Source organism: Harpegnathos saltator, unplaced genomic scaffold, assembly GCF_003227715.2.
Source record: "Harpegnathos saltator strain DR-91 unplaced genomic scaffold, Hsal_v8.6 scaffold81, whole genome shotgun sequence".
Lineage (NCBI taxonomy): Eukaryota > Metazoa > Arthropoda > Insecta > Hymenoptera > Formicidae > Harpegnathos > Harpegnathos saltator.
Window position 1 is genome coordinate 138,952 of NW_020230660.1, and position 23,867 is coordinate 162,818.

Genomic DNA, 23,867 nt, shown 5'->3' on the forward strand with positions numbered 1-23,867 from the left:
TGATTGAAAATATCCGGAACAAAGGAATACAAGTAACATGTGCGACACAAGTATCATACGTGAAAGCTTTTATGGCGAAGCGATACAAATAGAAAATCCCGATCGGTGTCGCTATGAGAACAACAATGTATAAATCAGAAAGATCTCCTCACTCTGTAATCGTTCCGATTGCAAATCAACGAGTATATATACTACACTATACCTCGGTATGATGTAAAGCTCGATCGTATTTTGATAAACGGAAATTCCTCAACGACTCCCTACGTTTCTTCAACTGTCAACTATAATAATCGACTATGTATCTTACAAATACAGATGACGCTCGGAGAGATGGTGAGAGAGGGGCTGTGAGACTCTGCGCGTAACTCTCGCGCGACTTCGTTCGACGCTTCGCTTCGGATACTGACGGATGGCAGCTTTATGTCACTTTTGGCTAATGTACCCGGGAGACTCGATTACAGTATCGCTCGCAATCGTCGCTGAAGTCACGTGAGCTACGTTCAGCCGTTGCCCCTCGACAGCGACCACTCCAACCAAGCCTAACGCGTACTTGTACCCCTTTGCTCTTCTCTTCTTAAGAATTCGCTGAGTTTCACTTTGTGAGAACTCTCTCCCTCTCCTCTTCCTCCCTTTCTTTTGCTCCCTCGCTCTCTCTCTCTCTCTCTCTCTCTCTCTCTCTCTCTTTCTCTCTCTCTTGAGATGTGTCGTAGCGGCGGGCAGAAATACGCTATAATCTAAAACATCTACATGGCCAAACCTAAGATCATCATCGATCATCCGCGGTGCCGCGTCGACGCGACTCGTCGGCCGAACTCGCGTCGTCGTGGAAAGGAACATGTGTGACGAAAAAGCTTAATAAGAGTACTAACTGGAACGGGCGGTGGGCTCTGAAACTGAGGGAGAATCTCTTTTTTCCCCTTTTTCTCACTCTTTCTTTTTCCCTTTCTCTCTTTATTTTTAACCCCTGTTTCTCTTTCTCGCGCGCACGCGCGAATGAAGTAGTATTGCGAACGATCGACGTAGCCGTCGATGGTCGAGATCACTCCCCGTGACACGACCCTGGCAGAAATAAGGGAGGATACCGCCCGGCTTTTTGTGCGGGACTGTTTATTTCGACCCCTCCCACCCTCCCTTCCCCGTTTCGTTTTGTGCACGTCGAATTGTAGTCGATCGCTAATGTTGAGTTCTCTTCTTCGTACACTTCTTCGAAGCTGCTGTTTCTTCCCCCTTTTTTTAGCCCCCTCGATATATATCCCATTTCCCTTTGCTCCCATGTCTCCCTTTTTATCTTGGCGAACGACTTGGAGAGACGGACTGAGGTGTCGCGGTCGTTGTAGAGTGCCCGATGACGAAGACGATGAATCGACGATGAAATGACGACGGTGAGAAGAAGTAAGGCTGATCCGGGGCGGTATCGTCGGCAGAGAGAAAACCGGATGGCACAGGGTGTGATCGCGGTCGGCCAACGAGGCAGATTAAAAAAGAAACGTCTTCTCTCTGTCCTCTACTATTTTTTTTTTTTTTTTGCGGCTTCCTACGTGGACGCGGTTGGTAGCGGTGGTGGTCTAACGATTGGCCGAAGCAGCCGGGCTTAGTCCACCATCAGTTCGAAATGCACCGAGCCGCGCCTTTCGAATCTGTCGTGGATGATGTTGTGCGCCCATGCCTTGCACTCGATGTTGATGAGCACGCCGTCTGCAATGAGAACGAACGAGTCATGCCGGTCATACTCGAGCGGTTCGTCTCCGTGCACGAAGAAGAAGATGATCTCGTGCGTCTTAGATCGGCGTCTTCTCGTGCAGAATCGATCGAATCGGATACGGCGGAAATAACGTACATTTGGGTTTCTCGAAGAACACAGCGACGAGAGGACTCAGATATCCCGGGGTGTTCGTGAAGGGGAAGTAGTAGCCGGGAAATCCCCGGCGCGGTATGTACTGAATCGCGCCCATGTTCTCCACGTCGGCCGGGTTTTCACCGGCGCAGGACACCCAGACGGTATCCAGTCTGCCAGCGGATTCCTCCTGCTTGATATGATCCTGAAGATCCACCGGCATCGAAGACGGCAGATTTTTCGTATCGTTATAAAAGTGCGGCTTCCATCCGAAGATCTGAAGGCACAATTCGGGACAGTATTTTATCGTGTCAATCGCAATACCGTAATGAAATACCGTATTTGTGTGTAAATAGATAATTTTTGTGCAAATAATAAAGCGCTCCTCGGAGCGCTAGGGGAGTAACGACAGTTCGGTAAGGCACATTACACGTGGAGAAGACGGAGTGCTACAAACCTTGTTGAGCTTTAAGAAAATGCAAGGCGCAGATTTGCTGAAACCGTACTTATTCTCCTTCGTGCATTTACCCCAGGTAGCCATGTTTACGTCGCAGACCTTACCCGCCGGCGGTGCCTTGCCGTAATCGCAATTCATTCGGTGCTCGTAACCGTTCGTGCCGCTAGCCGGCCTCTGATATTCTGTGCATTGGGCAAACATTTCAATTTGGAATATTTTTTCGAAGAGGTAAGCGCAATGGAAAGTCACTTTGAGTCACGTTGAGTCACGTTACTCGTGCTGGGAATAATGATTTGGAAGAGACGGTCTCACCTTCCAGGAACTTGTCCAATTCCCTGGTCCAGTGAAGATAATTGCCCTCGTCGCTGGCTTTGTACCAGATCAAAGTACTCTCGACGTTGCTTTCGGGTGGCATAGGCCTGAAACCGAGACCGGGGTTGCTGCCGATCAGCGAGTTGTCCAATTGCCATTTCGGCGCGTTCGGGTCCAACGTCTGGTAGAAGACAGCGAGCATCGCGCCAAAGAAGCCCGACAGGACGGCATAGAAGATCACGTAAAACAGCAAGATCTTAGCTGAAAGACATAATTGTCGGCATAAGAAGACGCACGGAGACGTCGGATTTGTCGTCGCGATACGCGAAAACAAAGAGAAGTCGTTTGTTACTCGTCGTAATTCGCTCGCTAAACTTTTAGACAACGCGTTCTTTTTCTAATTCGCATTCGATTAGCGCATTATAACACGCGCCGAGGGACACATTTCCCTTGCCTCCTTGCGATGCTTTCTTTCGAAGACGACTGTGTGTTACGTAAATTCTATTGAGAAATCTGCGGAATAACAATACCGTAGGGACACTCTACGCACAGAGAGTGCGAGTGATGATTTCTATTCGTATACATGTACATTAAATCCCGCCCTTGATACTTGTGCGATACGCGTGCAAGCTCTTTGAGAATCCAGTAGATCTCAAATTGCTGCTTAAATATAGCATATACACTCTCATCGGACTTCGTTCCTTCGTGAACGTTCAATTTGAACCGGCCTCGTGTAATTTACCACGGCTAAAATTAAGTGTTAAGGCTCCTTTAGCTGCGCGGCTATTTTGTTCACAGCTGACGTTTTATTTAGAAAAATAAAAAAAGAATGGCAACGCATATCGCGGAATATATAGTCGAGGCTTAAATTAATATACCGAGATCGATTGCAATTATTTTACGAGCGTAATTTCTATCGTCACTGTGCCTTGCTTGCCGGCCGAAGGCTGTGGAGCACCGAGACAATTATGATGCGGCGCCTAATTGGCCTGAATTAGTATCGGGTAAGCGATACCACGCGTTTGTTACACACAAATCGTTGACGAATATACGTTCGCGTGCGCATGAGTCGTCATATGTCCTCGAGGAATTATCGACTGCGGCGTCTTCACGACGGTCATGACACGATTGAGAGAGAAAATCATTTTGAGAGCAATTGAACGAATAAAGCACCCGAGAGTCATATGTGTGTGTGTGTGTGTGTGCTCTATGCGTTCCATAACGGGAAATAAATATGATCGTTTTTACTTTGAATACTCGAGTGCGTCGCGTCAAGAAGAATCGTAAAATGTTTAAGGTAGCAATCGGCGCGAAACCATCCCACCGATCGAATGCAACAGCTTTCCGAACTCGCGATTAAATTAATTGCAGAAATGATTGGGATCGCGCGCGAGAACAATGCAACTGTCGCGGAGGACAAGCAACTCGTGCGGTGTCTCACTTTCCGTATTAATAGTTGTACGTCATTATGAAGTCACTACGGCAACGTAACATTCCCATGGCTTTTTTCGAGATATCGATCGACTCAATGCCGAATGCGGCGACGCGAGCTGACTGCCGTTTCTGTCGTCAAGTAGGTCGTTGGAACTCTGCTTTTTGATGATGAATAAAGAACGACAGTTTTACTGAAACTTCATGTTTTCATTGATTTCATTCGCATTCGCATCTTGTATGGGAGACATCATCTGTTGTATTACGTAACCATTGGTACGCTGTAAGAAAATTAAAAAGAAAGTTGCAATTTCAATTTACTCCGGCTATAATTTAGCATTCTTGTGTCGTCTTTAATTCATACATGTATAAATAATCTTATTTCTTCATCATGAGACAAGTGAAATGTAACGCTACGTTTTGTAATGCTTTTGCTAAAATCTAATGGTAGAAAACGCTTGCACATAATCCTTTGCAGATCCTTCTCGATAATTTGTATTCTCTTGTAAAATTTCATCGTGATCGGCAACGTGTAAACTTACTCACGCGGTTATGTGGAGCCTTTCGCCTTCTCTTATCTGCAACGAATGGGCAGAGTGACGTCAACTTCGATAATCTACGGTGACGTTGTCGAGGATAATGTAATCGAAGTTTGCTCTGAACGAGTAAACTGCCATACAATTTATGTTAACACGTCGGACACCGACGTCGACCCTGTTTCTCATTACTCGCCCGTCGCACTAATGTTATTACTCTCGGTCATTAACTCGATTTTTACCGTTAACGAAACCGCGTTGTAGTGCGAGCAGTTTCGCGAAAGCCTATTTCCGTCTTTTCCGGAAAAGGTCCGCAGGATTGAACTCGAATGTAGGACATTCGGCCGCAAAAATCGACTGCGTTGGCTGCGCGCAGACGCTAACACTATCCAGTATAGAAATCAGACCATACCATTTCTGCGAGATGGTAACGGAGACGGCTCTTATTGATTTCGACGGAAGTCGATCGACCGCAATAGAAGAGCGAAGGGGAATAGACAAACAGCAATAGAACAAGAACAAGAGAGAGAGAGAGAGAGAGAGAGAAAGGAAGAGGGTGAGTGAGTGCGTTAGAGGGTAAGGCAGATAGAGAGAGAAAGGGGGGAGAGGGGAGAGAGAGAGAGAGAGAGAGAAAGAAAGTCGAGGAGAAAGAGAAAGGGCGAGGGTTAAATGGAGAGAAAAAATAGAGTAAGACCGGTGGCTAGGAAGGGATGCGACTTATAAGCTTGAATATATCCGAGCGATTTCAACTGCCCGTTGTTAAAGTTACTTGATCCTTTTCAGACTTGACGTACATTGTAACGTATGTACAATCAATGGTAGAACAGCTGAAGGATTTCTTACTCCGCGAATTTTTCTATATACTTGGATATATCAATTAAAGATAACGATAGTTGTTGAAACGTTAAAACGAAACACACCCGTTTGGATGAACATTCTGTCGCGTGTAATACGTATTCAATGTATTATTTCAATAATTATTATCGATTTATATATAGTAATTGATCCGTGGGAATTTTTTTCCATATATATATCAAACAAATTAAACGATGTTATATATTTATTTATTTATTTATTTATTTATGCGCATGTATTCATTGTTAGGTAAATTCATCTGGACTGATAATCGAAAAGATTTAATGTCCTAACATTCGAATCTGCAGATGTCCTTTCCTTGCGACAGCTTCCTGACGATAGTCTTCGCTAAAGTGTTACGTAACATTAGCCGCATATTAACCTCCCGTTCATCAGCGATCCAGTAATGATTTCATGACGCACGATGTGCAATAGCATTGCGTGTTTTGATACAATTTATTTATTTTTTTTTATATTGTATATAATGCCGTCGTTGCATCGTAATATTTTACGAACGTAATAGACAAAAAAAAGTACGCTTAATAGTTCCCGGTGAGCTAAAGTCTCTGCAAGAGACTCAATCGTCGTTAAATGTTGAAGAATCAATATGGGAAACGGTACGTTCTTGAAGTAAAATAACCAAAGATATGTATAATTGATGATCTGTAAATCTTCTGTGATCTTCCACAAAATATTGAATGACAATGTAGTAATCGTTACGATGTATTCTATTCGTTACGAAAGTTATTCTTTTGCAATAATGATCATCTTCATGATCGTCATGAATTACCAGATATAGCAACGACAAGTATCGTCCAATTCAAATAACAAAAATAAATCAATAGTGGTAATCTCTTTCTTCATTTAGCATGTTTTAATTTCATTTATAGGTTTTTATTTAAATTAATATTAATTTATAAATCAAATTAAGATTATTATCTACTCTCTGTCGTTAATTATTAATTACTAAATAATTTTGCAACGGATGTATAAAGCAACAGTGGATATATTTGGGTCAAGGATGAATCATTAATTTAATTGAGTGCATTGACATGAATAAAAATAAAAAATAAATTCGAGATAGTAAAATCGAGATATAGATAACAATGTTACATTGTGATTTATAATATTTCGTTATCATGTTGTGTAAATTTCATATATATTGTAGTTACTTTTAATAAATATGTTAGAATTATCAAACATGATAAAATAAAGCCAGTATTAATATTATTAAAAATACAAGAGGTATTATTTGAAAATGTTTTTATTGATCCTATTAAACAAACACGCGCTTCAGAAATATAATCCTTATATTAATTTCTTTCTTTCTTAATCCGTCTGCACATATGAAGTATTTCGCCCCAACACACAGTAAGGTGTAAAAAGAACTCGGCATTATCAAAACAGGATGTGCGTAACATAAAACGCAGACTGAGAGATATTTGTGATAAATCAGCAGTTTGTTACTGAAAAGTTATTGTACAAAACATTTCTCGTTTACTCTGCCAAGGAGAACATTGTTCTTTTTAAGTAAAGGGCAAAAAAGTTCTTTAAAACATGAATCAATTTAACATTCCTTCGAGGGAGATCAACTCGCGAAAGGCTACATTTGCATAAAATAAAAAAAAATATAGTCTTCGATAAACAACAATTAGCTATAAAAGTATTACATCTTACACTTCCGTTCGACGAGGTTATATCTTACGTAATCGGTTCGCCAACGGTGGACAATTTTTTACCTTCACGCTTCCTGTAATAACACGACATTACGACTAGTGTCATCCTAGATTGTAAATTAACTCGTGTGCACTAACTAAAAGGCAGCCAACGCAAATTATGTACAAAAATATAAACTTCGAATCTAAATGCGCAAACCGATGGTGGCTTTTAAAGACAGAGACCAAAGGAAAGAGAGATAGACTAAAGTAATTTTCTTCAGAGAGACATTGTTACTAAACAAGCAATGGAATAAAAATACTAATACCAGGAAACAAAGGATCTTAAAATATAATTATTAAGAGGAAACTTTACTGTGTTACACGAGTCATTTTCCATTGAAGTAAGATTATCCATTTATCCTTCTATTACCATGTCAAAATTCATTCATTTTTTTCACGTTTCCAAGAATTACTTTAATCTCATTATAAATCATGCTGATTAATAAGCTAATCATACTCAACTTCACCAATCTCTGCTACATATTTAACTACTTTGCGCGCACATTTCACTACTTGGTTTCCACGTATAGAACCATGTCACTGCAATAGCACTGTAAAATGCTGAAAATGTCATGGCAAAAATTGTCAATACAAAAAATATAACAGTGACACTCAACTATTACTCCCAACACTTTTATGTATTATTACGTAACGACACTTCGCGGTATATAACCTTCGACATATATCTTTCGAGAAACTGATACTGCTTAGAAAAATATCACATCAATAACTCCCCTGATAAAGATGAAACGCGTGGAAGTAAAAGATCAAATAAATCATGATAGAAGCAAATCAATTTGACAGAAGTTCTTTTAATACACGTTTATTTAGTCCGTAACATATTTCTGAATGGCCAATTTTCTGCACTTACGAAAACTGCACACAATATTATCCGTATTTTTCCAAATTCACATGTGTGTTATGAAATAAGCGAAATATATATCCATCTATATATATATGTGTGTGTGTGTGTGTGTGTGTGTATGTGTATGTGTGTGTGTATATATAACGGAGTCGAAGAGAACGAAAAATGAAAACGCATGACATAAAAATATCGGTAACATCATCTATTTTACGATACTTCGCGTCCTCGAATGCTAATAGATTCGTGATGCCTCTCTCAAAATTAAACCGCCAAAGTACCGCAATGGCGCTATTGAATGCAAATGACGAGCCCCTTGCAGCCTAACACGATCTCCAAATAACGTCTCCTGTACATCTGTGCTCTATTACATTTTATAATATAACGTTCCTCTATATTATATACCACCGTGACCTATTTAAATATACTATCAGGAAACGATATTAACGTTAAGACTAGCGAAACAAGTCGCGAGAAATGTGGTCTCTACGATGAGCGAGCCCGCTGATCGAAGGGGTCTCTTCCGCTCCTCACGAGCGCGGTCATAAGACAAAAGGGCGGGTCGAAAAGACACAAAGATTCGACGAAACGACATCGACGATGATTAAACATCGTGGAAACACCGTAAAAGAAACAGAACACGCACGCACAGCACGCACAGACACGCACACACAGAGACAAGTACTCACCCCAACTAGCGCCGGTGCGTCCCAGAAATTGCCCCGTCTCAGAATTCCACAGGAAGACCCGGAAACCCTCCCATTTACCGAGTCTCGGCGGCGGGGTGTAAAACTGTTCGACTTTCTTGCCCTCCATTGCGCTGTACTATCGACGACGGCGAGAAAGACGAAGCGCGAGGTGCGGAACGAGGAGCCGAACGCGTTCCGGGGACGACAGGCAGAGAGTGGTGAGGAAAATGCGCTGCCACCCGCGCGAGCGCTTGATCCCTCTCGAAGGCTGTACAGCCGTCGGCGGCCTTCTTCCACTCGGAGGCAACGGTTCCTCTGACGGCGCGGCGGAACGTCGGCCGCGATCGAACAGCTCCGCGGGCGAGGGCGCAAAGGAAGGAACGGTCGATTCGTGCTCCCGTCTGGAGGAGCCGCTGCTCTCCTCGGGCGCTCCCGTACGGCGAGGGGTTGAATATTGAGCGATTCAAGCTGGCCCGACCCCCGAGAGAGAGAGCTTTTCAGCGTACCCTCTCCCCCAAGCGACTATCACACCCCTTCGCCCCTCAGCACTTCGCCCTGCTCTTTACAGCGAGGTAACGCGCCGGCGTGACCACGCAGACGCGTCAATACGCGATTTCCCTGTCGCCCCTCCCGCGGACGTACAATTGCCCTTTCCTATCCTGACCAACCCCTCGCGAGAATCACGGCCTGGTGGTGGCTCCACCGGCAAGCCGCGGTGATCCCTCTCGCACCACCTCGCGACTTTCCTCGGACCTCCCGCTTCTTCGTCGTGGGTGCTTTCGATCGACCCCGTTCCGCGGTATCGCGACTGCCCGCGCGACGAAGCTTACGCGGTGGTGCGCGACGGACTCGCGCGGAACATCGCGTATGCGTGTTAAGTCTCATGCGAGGAGGCGCGGATGAGAGCGAGGAGGGGAGTTCCGGACAATGTTAGAGAAGAGGAGCAGGGCGAGAGGGAGGGAAAGAGAGAGAGAGAGAGAGAGAGAGAAATTGCGGAAGTGCGAGAGAGAAGAGAAGATGCTGATAGTGGGTCACGTGGACCGCCGCGGTAGACCAAAAGAGAATGACGGTATGAGCGGAACTTTTCCGCGTTCCTCAGACTGCAGAAGTATGAATATCAACATGGTTTGCCGGTTATCGTCTGGTGATATGCGTTACTGCCGTTGGCCACTCGGCATCCTTCGACGACGCGCGATAACGTAGCGCTCAGTAAGCGAATTTTCTGCTCGACTCTAACGATATTTCTCGCTACGTTATTATTATCAGCCTACGTCTACGTTGGGCGTCCAATGTTGTCAATCGTAACGAACGAACAAGCACTCACTTTAGTTATGATGTATTTGTTATAATGTGAGGATCAAGGATCACAAAGACGCAAGTCTGACAAAGCAGGTGGACTACCTGTCAAAAGATGACCTTGCGTTGTACGTTATATTTCAGGTACTACTTGTCGTGCGAATTAATCCGGGGTAACTCGTAATTGAAGAGAAAATCGTTACATCGTAGCCGACAAAGAATTCCTGAAGTATCACAAAGTCGTTCATTGTATGTCACGGCGAATATAAAATTTTGTACGACAGTGTGTGATAATAAAGTTACACCGTTCTTTAATCTGAAGGGGTTGTACATTACCATGTATCATTGTATTAAAGAAACTTGATTTATATTTAGTGGTACCGATTTGATTTGTCTATATATGTCTAATAGCAAAAGACAGCAATCTGGAAACTTCACTAAAAAATAAAATATGTAATTCAAGAAACATATAAAAAAGTACGATCACATAGGCAAGTGGTAAAATAATATGAAGTATTGTTTTTTTTTTCCGGTGATTTATTTATTTTGTACATGGAAACTGAATATCAACAACTTCTTTTCAGAATGTTTGCTCAAGTGTTTTATATGACATCGCAATTTCTCTTATAAACATTTAGTTTTCGAAACTCACATTTGTGTTTTCTACATAATCGTGTTCTGAAATTAACGTAACCGAGTGTTTTTATGATGTACCAATCACTAGATAAGATGTTGTGATGTTAAATTACTAGATTCATTAAACATGGTTAACTGCTTTCTTTTCTCTAAAATATAGAGATTGCTGACTTTGTCTTTAGATCTCTATCTAGACCGAGGAATCCTTAAATAGCGCAAGTTTCCTTCACTGCCTGTGTGTGATCCGTATATCTTGCTTGAAATCTCAAAATAAATCTGACAGTGTGAGAAAAATTATGAAAAAGGATGTCCCAATGGTTGACATATAAAATACATTTAGACATTCTCGACAATATAATTACGTTTACAGGAATATAATTACATTTAGGTATTCGAAAGATTAAATATACACTAACAATAAGCTACGCACTTAAAAGTTAAGGCTCTCTCTCTTATCCCTTTAGATGAGTACGCTCTTAAAATTCTAAATTTCTCTTCTCATTTATTTCCTTTTCATTCTTTTTATTATACACATCTTGTACTCCCTTTTACACTCTTGTGACAAATGCGCATTCTAATCTAGAGTATCTCGTGGATTCTTTTTTTGATTGATCTTTCCTATAAATCTTTTTCTTTTTTTTTTCTTTTTAATTTATTCGATATTCACAGCTTATGAACAGTAATATATATTATTCACAGTCACTATACAAATTTTGTTCGACACATTTTGTTGATGCATATTTAACAACGGACGTAATCAACTTGTCTTAACACTCGAGAGGTCAAAGTAATTATTTTGACCTCTATCAAATTTTTCTCTTCTTTTTAACTAGTAACCTTGATATTACTTGACAGAGTCTTGTACTTTTTTTTATTTTCCAGCCATTGTGCTCTTGTGTTTCGTAGTTCTAGAAAATATTTAACACTGGACGAACAGGAAACTTAATCAATATATACGATCTTAAAACGATACATTATCAAAAACACATTCACAACAATATAAACTATTTGAATCAGAGTCGAAATATGCTCATCTCTTAATTTTTTATTTCGGAATTATTTAATTATTCAAAAAGAATGTGGAACCGCGAAGATCAAGCCTTATCTACCAACCTTTCTAGATAGATATATATATATACACGACAGCTATCCTTTTTCTAACATTCTCGTAGTGTTTAACAGTAACAGGAACTGCAATATCTAATGCCCAATCGTCAACCCTTTTAACATTTGGGGCCGGTTCTACAATAACAAGTGAGCACGAGCCAGCAATTTTCCCGGGAATGGCATTTCGGTCATTGATCATCTCTCGCAAAAATATATCCAACGCGAAATAATGCCGTGTACAAGAACTACAGAGAAATGATTACACGATATACGATATAAATATGGATGCCCTTTCAGCCACATGATTTATAAGAATGAATTGTTTTACTGATAAATATTTTTTCCACAAGACAATTGTTTGTTCTGAATCTCTTAATTTAAAGATCTACAATGTTAATTCCCCAAATCTTTATCCGTAGTTCGATCTACGTAACTAAAAAAAAATGTTATTATCTTATTAAAACTTCTGTGTTAAATTTGTTTAAAATTCTTCAATTTTTATTATTTTTACACTATATTTTAAATCTGTCATTTCTTGTGACACTTTTTTCTAACTTGATTTTTCGATTTAAAGAGCATCCACTGGTTTTGAGAAATTTTATGTACCTGATAAAATAAAAACTAAAGGAATTTTATAATCAGTACGGTAAAAAAATTTATGCGCGAGTCTATTGATGTTCAATAATTCATTTTTATATGTATGTAAAACGTGAATTTAGTGTTTTAAATAAAATTACAAATGAATTAAGATATACAGCAAAATATCATCGTCTACTTATAATAATATTATCAGATATACAAAATGTCTTATAACTCGTAATTTTATTTTTAACGACAGATATTTAATTGCTGATCAAGTTGATTTTTCTTTAATAAAAATGTCAAAAGAAGAAAATTTCTAATTGTTAACATTATACTTTTGTAATTAATATTTATTTAGTATTCTTATTATGAAAAGTAGATCTTTTTATAGAATTAAATTAGAAAAGTATAATTTTATTAACCTGACTGCTTCGAGTGTTATTCGTGAAAAGTCTTTTCTTTTCAGTCGTTCGCAACTCGAGAATCATTGATGCTCAGACATTGTCGTTAAAGAAAAATCAATTTTTCCAGGAAATCTACCAGTAAAATCAATGCTGCGAGCTGTAAGACATCACGTACATCAATGTCATTTTTTTTAAACGCTTGATTAGCATATCCAAATTTTACTTCAATTTTTCGTCGAAATATCGAATCCTTAAATAGCCAAGTCTTTTTATACATTTTTTTAACGTATCTCTAATAAACAATTTCAATTTTGGCAATGTCCCACATAAAATTCAACGGGCAAAATGCATGATTATGAGAAAAAAATGCGCCGCGAATCAATGGCGAAGTTTTATAATCTGTTTTAAAGTCACCGGATATTTGCGAAGACCTCAGCAATCTAAATATGGAGACTCAAGAGAGACTTTAATTGCACGACTCTGACGATTGAACAAATGCATTATTTTCATCATGCGCGAAATTGATTCGGCTCGATCCTCTCTATTACTTGTGACAGTTGAATAGTACAATCTTCGATTTTATCCTCTCTAATATTTTACGGTAATAATACAAACATGTTGGTAAAATTAAATAAAATCCAAAGTATTTCAAACGGTTCTACTCAACCAATGTCCGATTTGACTTATCAACATTGTGTTGTTGCATTTTAATTTTCACTTCCGCGCAACTGCCTTACACGTAGCACAATTTCTTTCTACTTTATTCTTCTTTTCCTTTTTTGGTTGATCTCTTCATCTACTAAATATCTTTCAACCACCTTACAGGTAGCTTATCAATATATCTCCTTTTCTTTAATCGAAAATCACTTTCGCGTAATCCCGTACCAGAAAATATATAATATGATTCTGTCAGGCGGAAAGTTCTCAAAAAGGTCTTTAAGACCCAACTACAGAGATTCGTCCGAGTACAAAAGATTGGATTCGCACTCGCTGATGAGAATCCGAGTAACCATTTTTAGTTTTTTAAATGCACCAGCAATATCATTGCCAGCGGATTGCCGCTTCATTCATATCCCAGCTTTATTCTCCGCTCCCTAAGGGTCCATTGCACCAACAGTGTTGCAGCTTTGGTTAACTAATACCTGTTTCTTTTCGACATTCCGAATTTTGGTATACCGGCCAAAATTCATGTTCGTGTAACAAAATATAACAGTATAATACGTATTGCAAAATACGCATATTCAATTTGTGTCGGCGTAAAGTGCGCAGATGTATTCTACACTTTTGTATGAATTTAAAACTAAATAAAAGATCTTACAGCTAATTTTAACATTCCTTCGCGTGACTAATAATGTCAACTAGAACTCTGAACTAAACTTTCTGTTCTTGGAAACAAATCCAATAATTCGATAAAGAAAAGAAATGAAATTCTATAACCAATGAAAAAATTGTTTTTCACTCTAAGTTGTTCTTCGATTTTTGACAATCCCTAACAGCACATATGTCCAGAAGACGTCCAGAATACGTCTTAAGGACGTCCTGGGGACGTTTTTTCATTCTCAGAACGTCCACAGGACGTCCCCAGGAAATTATGTGCTGTCTGGGTTAAATAATTTTAACATTCACAAATTTTACGAAGTCTTTGAATTATTGTTGGATTATGATTCCATCTTAAATGTTGTGCGGCTAGCTCAACATTTAGTAGTTGATAGAAATGGACTGCGGTTTATTCTAGAGAGTTAGACACAAAAATAGCTCAATTCGCGACGAATTTTTACACTGACTATATAACAGCAAAACAATTACGTGCAAATTGAAACAATTATGCTTACGATATTGAGATGAGAAATTTTAGAACTAAAAAAAATCAATTTAGCTCCAAAATAAATAATGACATAATATCCAAAGGGACGTCAAAGACGAGCGTTCGGTTTTCTAAGAAGGACTTAATAAACTGACAGAACTTTTGTCTAGTTTTCAAGTGTAGAATACATTGTATTTGTACATCATTAACGGAGCCGATTTGAAAATACCTTGAGATCTGTGTGTCGGACAATGTGCTTCTCAAGAATTTGCATTATAGTAGTTAGAGACATTAAACAGCTCGAAAGACTTATTAAATGATTCCTTCTTATGTGTTTTAAATAATAGAACTATAATACAGACAGATATATATATATATATATATATATATAAATATATATATATATATAAATATATAAATATATATATATATAGAGAGAGAGAGAGAGATACAATATACAGTGAGGGGAAAAAATAATCCTTTTTCTTTTTTTTTTTAGTTAACCACGCTTAACACTAACGTTGCTGCAACCGAACGCGTAAAAAAGCTTAACGTTGGTTACGTTCAGACACGGGCGATCGATAAAAGTCGTATAAAATCGTTTCAAATGCACGTGCAATCGCGTGACTACTTGTGGTATAAACAATGTGAGAATCGCCGTCTAATTACAGCTATCTATAAGATAAGAAACGAGTTGTGAGCAGCAAAGACATATGTATATATGTATATATATATACGAGATATATATATGTATATAATATAATATATATTTTATGTAATTTTACACACACGCACACACGCACGCGGACAAACGCACACAGGAGCGCAACGGCAGCTAGATGATCGAACACTTTTGGTTTGTTGCTCTTTCACTCCTTTCTTCTCTTCCTTTTTTCCTCCCTTTCTCTATCTCTCCTTTTAAAATTTTCTTCCTCGTTTTTTGCCTTTCTGCCTCTTGTATTCTATCTTATTTGCGTACATGCATACAAATACACACATACAAACACACACCCCACACACGCGCACACATCAGACATATATGCACACACGCGCGCGCGTACACGCGCACGTATGTGCGATCAACATCTCTATCTCACATATATTACACGCTTTTTCTCTTCATTCGCGCACACGTCATTATCGGATCATCGCGCACGTAAGAATTGAGAAAATATATGTACATAAAAATGTCGTGGCGCAGCGGCGATAGTAGAAGTAGTAGTAATAGTTTAATAGTAGTGGTAATATAGTAATAGCAGTAGAGTAGACATGATAGATTAGAAGTAAAAGTGTCGATCGCTAAATATAGTCAAACCTCATATGATCTTCGCTTCGTTTCTCTTCTGCCCTTTGAGCACAATGATCTCTGCCCTCACATATTTCGCTTATACTGTTAAATCACTAAGAGAAGGGGGTTTGGGATTCAGGAGGGAGGTTAAGAATACTGCAGAGGAAGAGACAGAGAGGTGGTTGTCAATTGCAGCGATTAAGTGACCGACATAAGTTTCGCTGGAAGGACGCGAGTTACTATCAAAAATCTAAAAAAATCTCTCGAAACGTGTCCTATGAAAAAAAAAAAAGAAAAAAAAAGAAAAAAAAGAAAAAACCAGAAACACGAATAAGACAATATGCATTCCATCACACCGCATGACGGTCTTTACCGTCCTTTCTATTCTCGTTGATTATTTCTCGCTTCGTTTCCACGGGTTCTTCTTTTGTACAGTACTACTACACCATATTTTACATTTAGTTCTATGCGATCATATCGCTCTCTTCGCCATTTCTATCATACATAAGAATTTGCAAAAGATATAATACCTGGTACCATGAACCGCGCATAAACATCCTCGTTTAGAAAAACGTCGTCGCTGTCGTTGTCGTGCTTGGCATCGGCGTCGTCGTCAGCGTCAGCGTTAGCATCGTCATCGTGGTAGCTCTGAACGCAGGGTAGAACGTTTAGAAAAATTACCGAAAACTTGAACGAGGAACGGTAGCATTCGTCGTCTCGCGACATGTCGTCCTTAAATCGGTTCACATTAGCATAGTCGTGATATTGGTGACGGTAGCGGTGTTGCTGTTGCTGTTGTTGTTGCTGCTGTTGGTGATAGTGGTCATGGTGGTGGTAGTGGCGGTGGTAATGGTGGTAGTAGCGGTAGTGATGGTAGTGGTGGTAGTGATGGCGTTGGTGCTCTCGGTGATAACGATGAGGACAACAGTTGTGGTTATAATGGCGGTGATAATTGTGGCGGGTGATGGCAGAGTGATGGTCCGTGGCAGGGGATCACTTGTCGGAACTCGGGCACTCCCCAGGCTGCTTCATTATCGTGTAGTCTAGTCGATACTGGGCTGAAATTAAAAGTACTCCGTGTCTATCGTGACGACAACACGTGAACAGAACGTGCGCGATTGCGGGTGAATCTTTCTTCGAAAATTTGCACAGTGTCTTACGATAGTTTTGTCTCTTCTGTTTCTTTATCTATCCGCATCTATACGCAGTGACCGCATACGGGAGAGAAAAATCCTGTTTGTATATTATTATCATGCCTAATCAAATTGCTTCATGACGAAAACATTACAATAACTTAAGAAGTAACATTCTTCCTTAAGTATGTCGCGACGCTTAAAGAGACTTGCTCCGATAAAAATACGAGATACAGCGGACCAAGAGAACCGAGACTTTCTTCCTCTCCAGGTAATGAAGACGACGACTTTTATTATATTAGGAGGACATACCTTTCTTCGTGATGTCCTCCATCGTCTGATCCTTACAGTCCACCGCGAGATGATTACTGCTGCCGCAGTTATAACAGGAGATCTTCGTCGGCGGTATCACTGCCGCCGCGTACGTCACCACCGGCGTGGGCGGCATGTACGACGCTTGTACTTGCGTCGCGGCGACCGCGGCGTTCGGTGGAGGTGGCGGTGTGCTGCCGGACGCCCCGGGATGTCCCGTATACGGGTACATCATTTCGCCGCCGTTCGGCTGATACGCGCCTGGGTAGGCTGGTCGCGCCGCGGACGGCCCGTGCAAGAAGTTGGTATAGATGCCGGTGGTGCTGGATCGTATCGCTGCCGGGAAGTGTCCGTGCGGCAGATACGTAAGCTGCGAATGTGATGGCGGTGTCGGGAAAGGGACGGTGGGGCAATGTGGTAAACTCGGCGGTCCACCGCCGCCGTTCCCATTGCCGACTCCGCCGTTCAGCATTCCCTGGCTCTTTTGACGCATCGTGGCGCGCACTGGCGGATTCTTCCTGGTGAGCTGCCTCTCCGGCGGCACTGACGTTTGCTGCATCGTTTGTTGAGTGGCCGGGACGACGTGCGGCGGCGGCGGTGGCGGCGCCGTCGTCGTGGAGTGTACCGGCGCGCTGTTTACGTGATCGGTGACCGGTGGCACGACGTTGTTGTTGTCGGCGCCAGCGCCACTGACCCATGGCGCGGCCGGAGGCGTTTCAGGCGGTGACCTGCTGCCGGTGCTGTCGGAGCTACTGCTCTGGGAACAGTGTCGACTGTTCTCGGAATCGAGTCGTAGCGCTTGTAGTTGCGCCAGGCAGTATACGTGTTGAGCGTTGCACCTGGAAACATTACTCGACGTTAGACTTCACAGGTACCGCCCTCAGTTTTCACTCAGAACAAGCACACGTGTGTGCTTTCGATCTGAATTTCGGTATTTTCGATTCGATGTGATCTTTACGCACCTTGAGTATCGGTTTTGCATGCCAGCTACCGGTACGGTGAGACAGGCATAACATGGTGCGTTCTGGGCCGTATACATCTGCGGTGGCGCGGGGTACATTTGCATTTGCGAGGGGTCTACTAATGACGGCATGGCGGCAGGATAACGCCGTATGTTGGGAGTAGCCATGTGATTGTGATAATGATGCATCGCCGGATGCTGTTCCTGTAATGGCATCGATTTCGCGCTCGTGTTATTGCTATCACATAAAACTTCCATTCCTGGTACGACCTGCGTGATAAAACAGACACTTGTAGATAACTGTGAATACATATATATATTTGGAAGATGTTATCAAGCTTCTATTTGTATTCGTAGCCAGTAAGACTGATCTTTCGTACTGTGCGGTAAGAAATGAGTGTGAACCTTACCTCGTTCTCGATCGGTTCACCGATCGGATGCGTGGTATTGCTTGCATTGTCCAGCTTCTTGTCGGCCGGAATTTGGTTTAAACCGTTAGTAGTTTGACTCTTAACTATACTCCTCAACTGTCCCACTGCGTTCGGTGTAAAGCCAATGTCCCTCAAGTCTTCGTCGCTCAGCCTTCTAATCTATATTCCGTATACATAGGAAGTTCAATTCCAACTCACACTTGCGTACACAAGGATGTTTAGCTAGTATCAGACAGATCGAAGCACTTTTTCACAACAATTAGACATAAAGATCTCGCTTACCTCTTCACGAGAAAGGTTCTGCAGATTGCCCTTGAAGTTCGGCATCTCCTTGCCCAAAGTATCTCGCAGAGAGTCGCCAGAGTTGGACGGCCTGAGTCGCGGTGGTGGCGGAACCTGTTTCTGTTGGCTCACCGGGATCAAAGCGGACGACGGATTGTTGTTGTCGACGCTGTTGTGCCGGGAGAAGGAGCTTGAAGAATTTGTAATAGACAAGGGAATTGATCGAGATGATGGGAGCAACGGCGGCTGTTGACTAGGAAGACTTCTGCTCACGCCGAGCGTCGGTAGCGGTGGCAGGGAGTTGTTGTTATTGCTGTTATTGTTGCTGTTAGTGATAGTCGAGCCGGAAATGCTCGTCTGACTGTTAGAGCCGGTCGTTGACGACGTCGTCATGGTGTTGGAGGTGGACTGGGTAACTTGCGTGGACGAGGTACGTGAGTTGGCGTTAGTCCTACCGCGACCCATAGGCGAGTTGCTGCGACTAGGGGATCTTGACTGGGACGGCGAGGACTGGCGGCTGACTAAGGGGGAAGGTGGATAAGCCAACATGTCGCCGGTGTGATACATCAATTGGTTTCCCATCATAACCTGACCTGTCCACGGGGGCAGATGGTTCACGGACGGAAAACCGAGGTGAACATATTGCGTGGTACCGCCAGCTCCCATGGGTATTTGCTCCGGAGTCGCCGGCAGGCATAATCCTGGGGGAGGTATTGTGAGGCCGGGCGGCATTCCGGTTACCATAGCATTGTTCCTCATCGCCATTTCACCTAAATATAACATGTAATACGATGATATCAACACGTCGAAGCGTTCTTTTCTTTCATGTTCGAGATCGTGCATGCAGAACTTCCAATATGACATGAACAAGTTTATAGCAGAGCAAATAGAGTTCCTTGGCTTGGAAGAATTAAATTCTGCTAATCTAATTCTAGTTTATTTTATCGCAATTTATTCAACTTGTGGCTTTGTCGTCTGTTCATACTCTTTATCAAAATGTTTCCCTCGCATGTTAACGGATATTTAGAAAGTGTGCGACATGACGTACCGTGATAAGATTGCATCGGCGGTGGTGGCATTAAACAGCTACCCGGAATCTCAGGCTCCATTAACCTCTCGTTCGTGCTCATACATGGCCCGCAACCCTGTATAAATTAAAATCACGTATAGCTTCATACGTTCAACAGTTTTCAGCTTTCGAAACAGCTAATCGTGTTATCACGATGTACACTTTGTATGTAAGTCGACATGCACAAATTTACATTTACGAGATTATTATTGAGATTATCAGAAATGTGAAGACATTGAGTACAATTATTTCTTTCTTTTTTTTTTTTACACTCATCGAAAGTATATTCATTACCAAATAGCTCTCCTAGAGAATGCAGATGTGTAATACGATGAAACAATGAGTTATACATCGAGATACACATTGTGTTGTAATACATGAAGTATCAATAATTTTATCTCTTAAAACAATAGTCGATAATAGAGCAGGTAACAATGATCCATAATTCTAATGCGGTACGCGTGAATTCATATTTACTTACTTCCAATTTGGACCTTAATGCCTGGATTGATAACCCGAACATCGAACTCGAGAAAAATATACGTAATGGTCCAGATCTAACACGCATTCTTCGTGTACGAATTATATAAAGATGTAAAATCATATGCGCCAATCAAATGATTGAATCGATTAAAAATCGATTAAAAAATGTTACATAGAAGTAATCAGGTCTAATTTTGTTATAAAAAATATTCAAAATGTGCATATAAGGCATTAAACAATTTTTAGAAATTTTTTCACTCGAATTTAAAAAGCAATGGTTTTGTTCAAAACTACCGTAAAATTTAGAATAAATCGATACAAAATTTCCTAAAAATATGTTTAGTTAATACGGAATACAGTTAAAATAAAATTATACATTCAATCTCCACTTTCTCACTTCAGGTATAAAACAAAACTAAAAAGCGAAACTATTTTATTTAATTTCGAGTTTGATGTTGCTAATACTAATTCGAGGATTAATTTGCAAGATATTTGATGGATAGAATTGAATTGAACAAACTGCAAGTTAAAAACGATGAATTCCCGTAATATTCAGTAATGGGAAATCGACTAAATCGGTTTTAAATTCATCGATAAATTCATACTTAAAAGAACATATGATAGGTCTGAGACTCTTTACAGACATAAAGACGGGTTTCAACTGCAGATGTTACCTGAAGTTACTACAAAAGAAAAACACTCATATTCTAAATTATACACATAATTTTGGATATTATAATTATTAAATTTTGTCATAAAATGTTTTTCTCTTACACGCACTGATGATAATTTTTATATTATTTTTATATTAATGGAATGATTTTGAGGACCATATTTAATGCTAAATACACTATAAAAGCAAGGAATCAAAATTTTTCTGTCAATTATCAACTATATACAAGTACAAACGTGCAACACAATTATGTATTAATAAAAAAGATAAAAGATAAAAGATAAAAAAAGATAAAAGAAAGGACGAAACAAAGATTGAAGTCGGCTACTTTACAACAAATGATAATTAACATAACTGTCTAAAAACATTAACCAACTTTCTATAAAAAGTAAGATTTTTCATGTGAAACAGTACAAGAGAATTGCCTCTCTAATTTTCGGATATCTACAAAGATCATCTGCTTCTTTATATTCACAGATCAGAAGGAACGGCAATTCTAAGCTAGTCGATTATATTATTCTGCAGAATTACAATTACTAATTGACGTTTTACTCAGTGAGAATGAAGAACAACAATTTAGAAGACACAGAATGATACAATCGATAAAGCAAAATAACTCTGAATTTCTATAAAGCTGACTATTGCTATATGTATCTACATTAAAAAGTGAGGAAATATTGTGCATTACTTGTGCCTGCTTGAAAGAGTTTATCTTTGAGAGATTCAAACGAGCATCTTCCTCCTGGAGCTTGATGAATATGTTGCCAAACACACTCTTCTGCTCGTATGTAAAGGCCGGATGGTTCAGTGCCATCGTATACAACAACAACAATTCTTCCAGGGGCTGGTCATCCATGTTGTTGAAGGTGGTCCCGTTCAGCAGATTGGTAATCTCCTGGTGATCAAGATTGGACAGGTTCTTGTATAGGATCACTGCACAAGCGTAATTGCACGAGTGCAACAGCGCCATGTAGAGAGCTAGTTTTCTCCGTGTACGCTTGTCTGTCACGGAGTTTGTTGTCAACTCGGCCAACTCGGATGCGCTATTTGCATGGTGCTCCGCGTCGCGCAGGTCATTGTAATCCCGCTTGCCGATATCCTCGACGCATGTGCCAAGGTACCGTACTTCAAACGGCAAGCACATGTTCAGCAACGTGCACATTACATCGATACGTTTATAACTAAACAGATAAAAGAATGGATTAGTGTCAGGTAACACAAAGAAACTGATACATCAACAATTTATATTTATGCCATCTTAAGTCATCAATTCTTTAAATATCATGATACTATTTCAACTTGTTCTCTTTTGCATTTTTATATCAACTTTTTGTCATATAATATCTGAAGCTTAACTTAATTTGCACTTCATCTTATTACTTCAGATAGAATTTTAACATGAAGTTAAATTATCAAGATGCAAATTTTAAGAGTCTGAATGTTACAAAATAATTTCAGAGTATATGACTGAACATTATATGTTATTTCAAATTATATACATACACACGTAAAAACTTTATTTGATACTTATATATTGCAATATAGTTGCCCTATATAATGATATTGATCGCTATCAGTAATATCATATATATTAATATACTCAAAATGAAATTTAGATTAATTATTCATTCAAATGTTAAATGAACGTACTATTTGAAAAATTACCATGCATCGTAACTTTTACAAGCAATGAGCAATAAAATATAATCCAGGTGTTAATTTATCAAATCAAGCATTGCTGAAGAAATTTTACTATATACAATAATTCAACTTCCTTTAGTTAACGAGAACTAGTATGTTTAGTCAGTCAGAAATTAACATTCTTAAAAATTCACAAGAAGTAACTTTCCATAACCGACAGTCGCTTCCCGTCGCTTCGTACAAGGAATACAGAGCTACGAGACGACAAGAACATCTGAAGTATTTAAAATCCAGTAAGCGCTAATAGACAAATAGCTGCAAGAAGCAATTCAACAGCAGAACAGACTCAAATTTTTATATGCTACTCTATGTATCAGTTGAAAAATTTAAATGGAACCTATATACAACAAGCGAAAATGTACATAGGCGAAAATGTGATAAAAATGTGAGATTCTAATGGGGCGTCAAGACGATAGTAATCTTCTAATGTAAAATAAAGGCACGCCAAGGCGATGAAACCTAGGTCGTTTCTGTGCATGCTGCAGTCGCATCGCGAGCGAGTCGAATGATAAAAACGACGACGACGACGACGACGATGCATCGACGACGGTTACGCAAAATTACTCCTGAAATATCTCGAAGGGTGAAGATGCGCGCGTCGGGATCGTGCGGATCGCCGCGTATAGATAATAGTCGCGTCGCGCCACGACGCTTCAACATTACCTGGACAGATTCCCAAACCATGATACCACGTTCTCCTTACACACCATTGCCAGACAACATTGATACCACTTTGGGTGGGAGGAAAGCGCGGAGCGACGGAGCGGACAGCCACCAACAGGCGTCTCTCTCTCTCTCTTCTTCACTGTCTTTCTCTCTCTTTTCCTCTCCCTCACCCTCTAACCACCACTCTCTTTCTCTTCTCTCTCTCTCTCTCTCTCTCTCTCTGTCTCTCTCTCTCTCTCTGTCTCTCTCTGTCTCTCTCTCTCTTTCTCTATCTCTCGCCCTCGAGGGCGCCGCGCAATCAGGTTGACAATCCAGATCCCCGTAGGCTGGAGAGTCGTTTCACGC

At 40.5% G+C, this 23,867-nt stretch overlaps 2 protein-coding genes and 1 long non-coding RNA gene across 5 annotated transcripts; 1 reads left to right on the forward strand and 2 right to left on the reverse strand.

Annotated features, from left to right (window-relative positions):
- Positions 1-214: 214 nt before the first annotated feature.
- LOC105190742 (sodium/potassium-transporting ATPase subunit beta-2) lies at positions 215-9,537 on the reverse strand. Its single transcript, XM_011153646.3, has 5 exons — positions 8,695-9,537; positions 2,604-2,864; positions 2,292-2,473; positions 1,838-2,111; positions 215-1,695 (listed from the first exon to the last, which is right to left on the reverse strand). The coding sequence occupies exons 1-5, from the start codon at positions 8,819-8,821 to the stop codon at positions 1,592-1,594; spliced, it is 948 nt and encodes a 315-aa protein (XP_011151948.1). The 5' UTR covers positions 8,822-9,537; the 3' UTR covers positions 215-1,591.
- A 131-nt stretch (positions 9,538-9,668) lies between these two features.
- On the forward strand, positions 9,669-10,305 carry LOC112590449 (uncharacterized). Its single transcript, XR_003114218.1, has 2 exons — positions 9,669-9,903; positions 10,135-10,305. It is a non-coding gene; the product is annotated as an uncharacterized LOC112590449 (long non-coding RNA).
- A 6,248-nt stretch (positions 10,306-16,553) lies between these two features.
- Positions 16,554-23,721, reverse strand: LOC105190741 (formin-like protein 20). Of its 3 annotated transcripts, XM_025306895.1 has the most exons (9): positions 23,520-23,721; positions 21,844-22,336; positions 19,979-20,075; positions 19,524-19,700; positions 18,931-19,451; positions 18,628-18,807; positions 18,219-18,487; positions 17,257-18,095; positions 16,679-16,869 (listed from the first exon to the last, which is right to left on the reverse strand). In XM_025306895.1, the coding sequence occupies exons 1-9, from the start codon at positions 23,564-23,566 to the stop codon at positions 16,805-16,807; spliced, it is 2,688 nt and encodes an 895-aa protein (XP_025162680.1). In that variant the 5' UTR covers positions 23,567-23,721; the 3' UTR covers positions 16,679-16,804. The 3 variants fall into 3 exon arrangements, with proteins under 3 accessions (XP_025162681.1, XP_025162680.1, XP_011151945.2); XM_011153643.3 differs by having other exon boundaries at positions 18,931-19,700; XM_025306896.1 differs by lacking the exons at positions 21,844-22,336; positions 23,520-23,721 and adding an exon at positions 20,481-20,620 and having other exon boundaries at positions 16,554-16,869; positions 18,931-19,700.
- Positions 23,722-23,867: the final 146 nt, after the last annotated feature.

Bases quoted from the DNA above. Each gene is read 5' to 3' on its own strand.
- LOC105190741 (XM_011153643.3), bottom strand. From the start codon at position 23,566: ATGGTGTGTAAGGAGAACGTGGTATCATGGTTTGGGAATCTGTCCAG. The intron at 18,488-18,627 runs GTAAGGTTCACA...TTTATCACGCAG, and splicing joins GTGAACCGATCGAGAACGAG to GTCGTACCAGGAATGGAAGT. The intron at 18,096-18,218 runs GTGCGTAAAGAT...TAATGTTTCCAG, and splicing joins ATGCAAAACCGATACTCAAG to GTGCAACGCTCAACACGTAT.
- LOC105190742 (XM_011153646.3), bottom strand. From the start codon at position 8,821: ATGGAGGGCAAGAAAGTCGAACAGTTTTACACCCCGCCGCCGAGACTC. The intron at 2,474-2,603 runs GTGAGACCGTCT...CCCAATGCACAG, and splicing joins ATTGGACAAGTTCCTGGAAG to AATATCAGAGGCCGGCTAGC. The intron at 2,112-2,291 runs GTTTGTAGCACT...TTGTGCCTTCAG, and splicing joins TTTTCTTAAAGCTCAACAAG to ATCTTCGGATGGAAGCCGCA.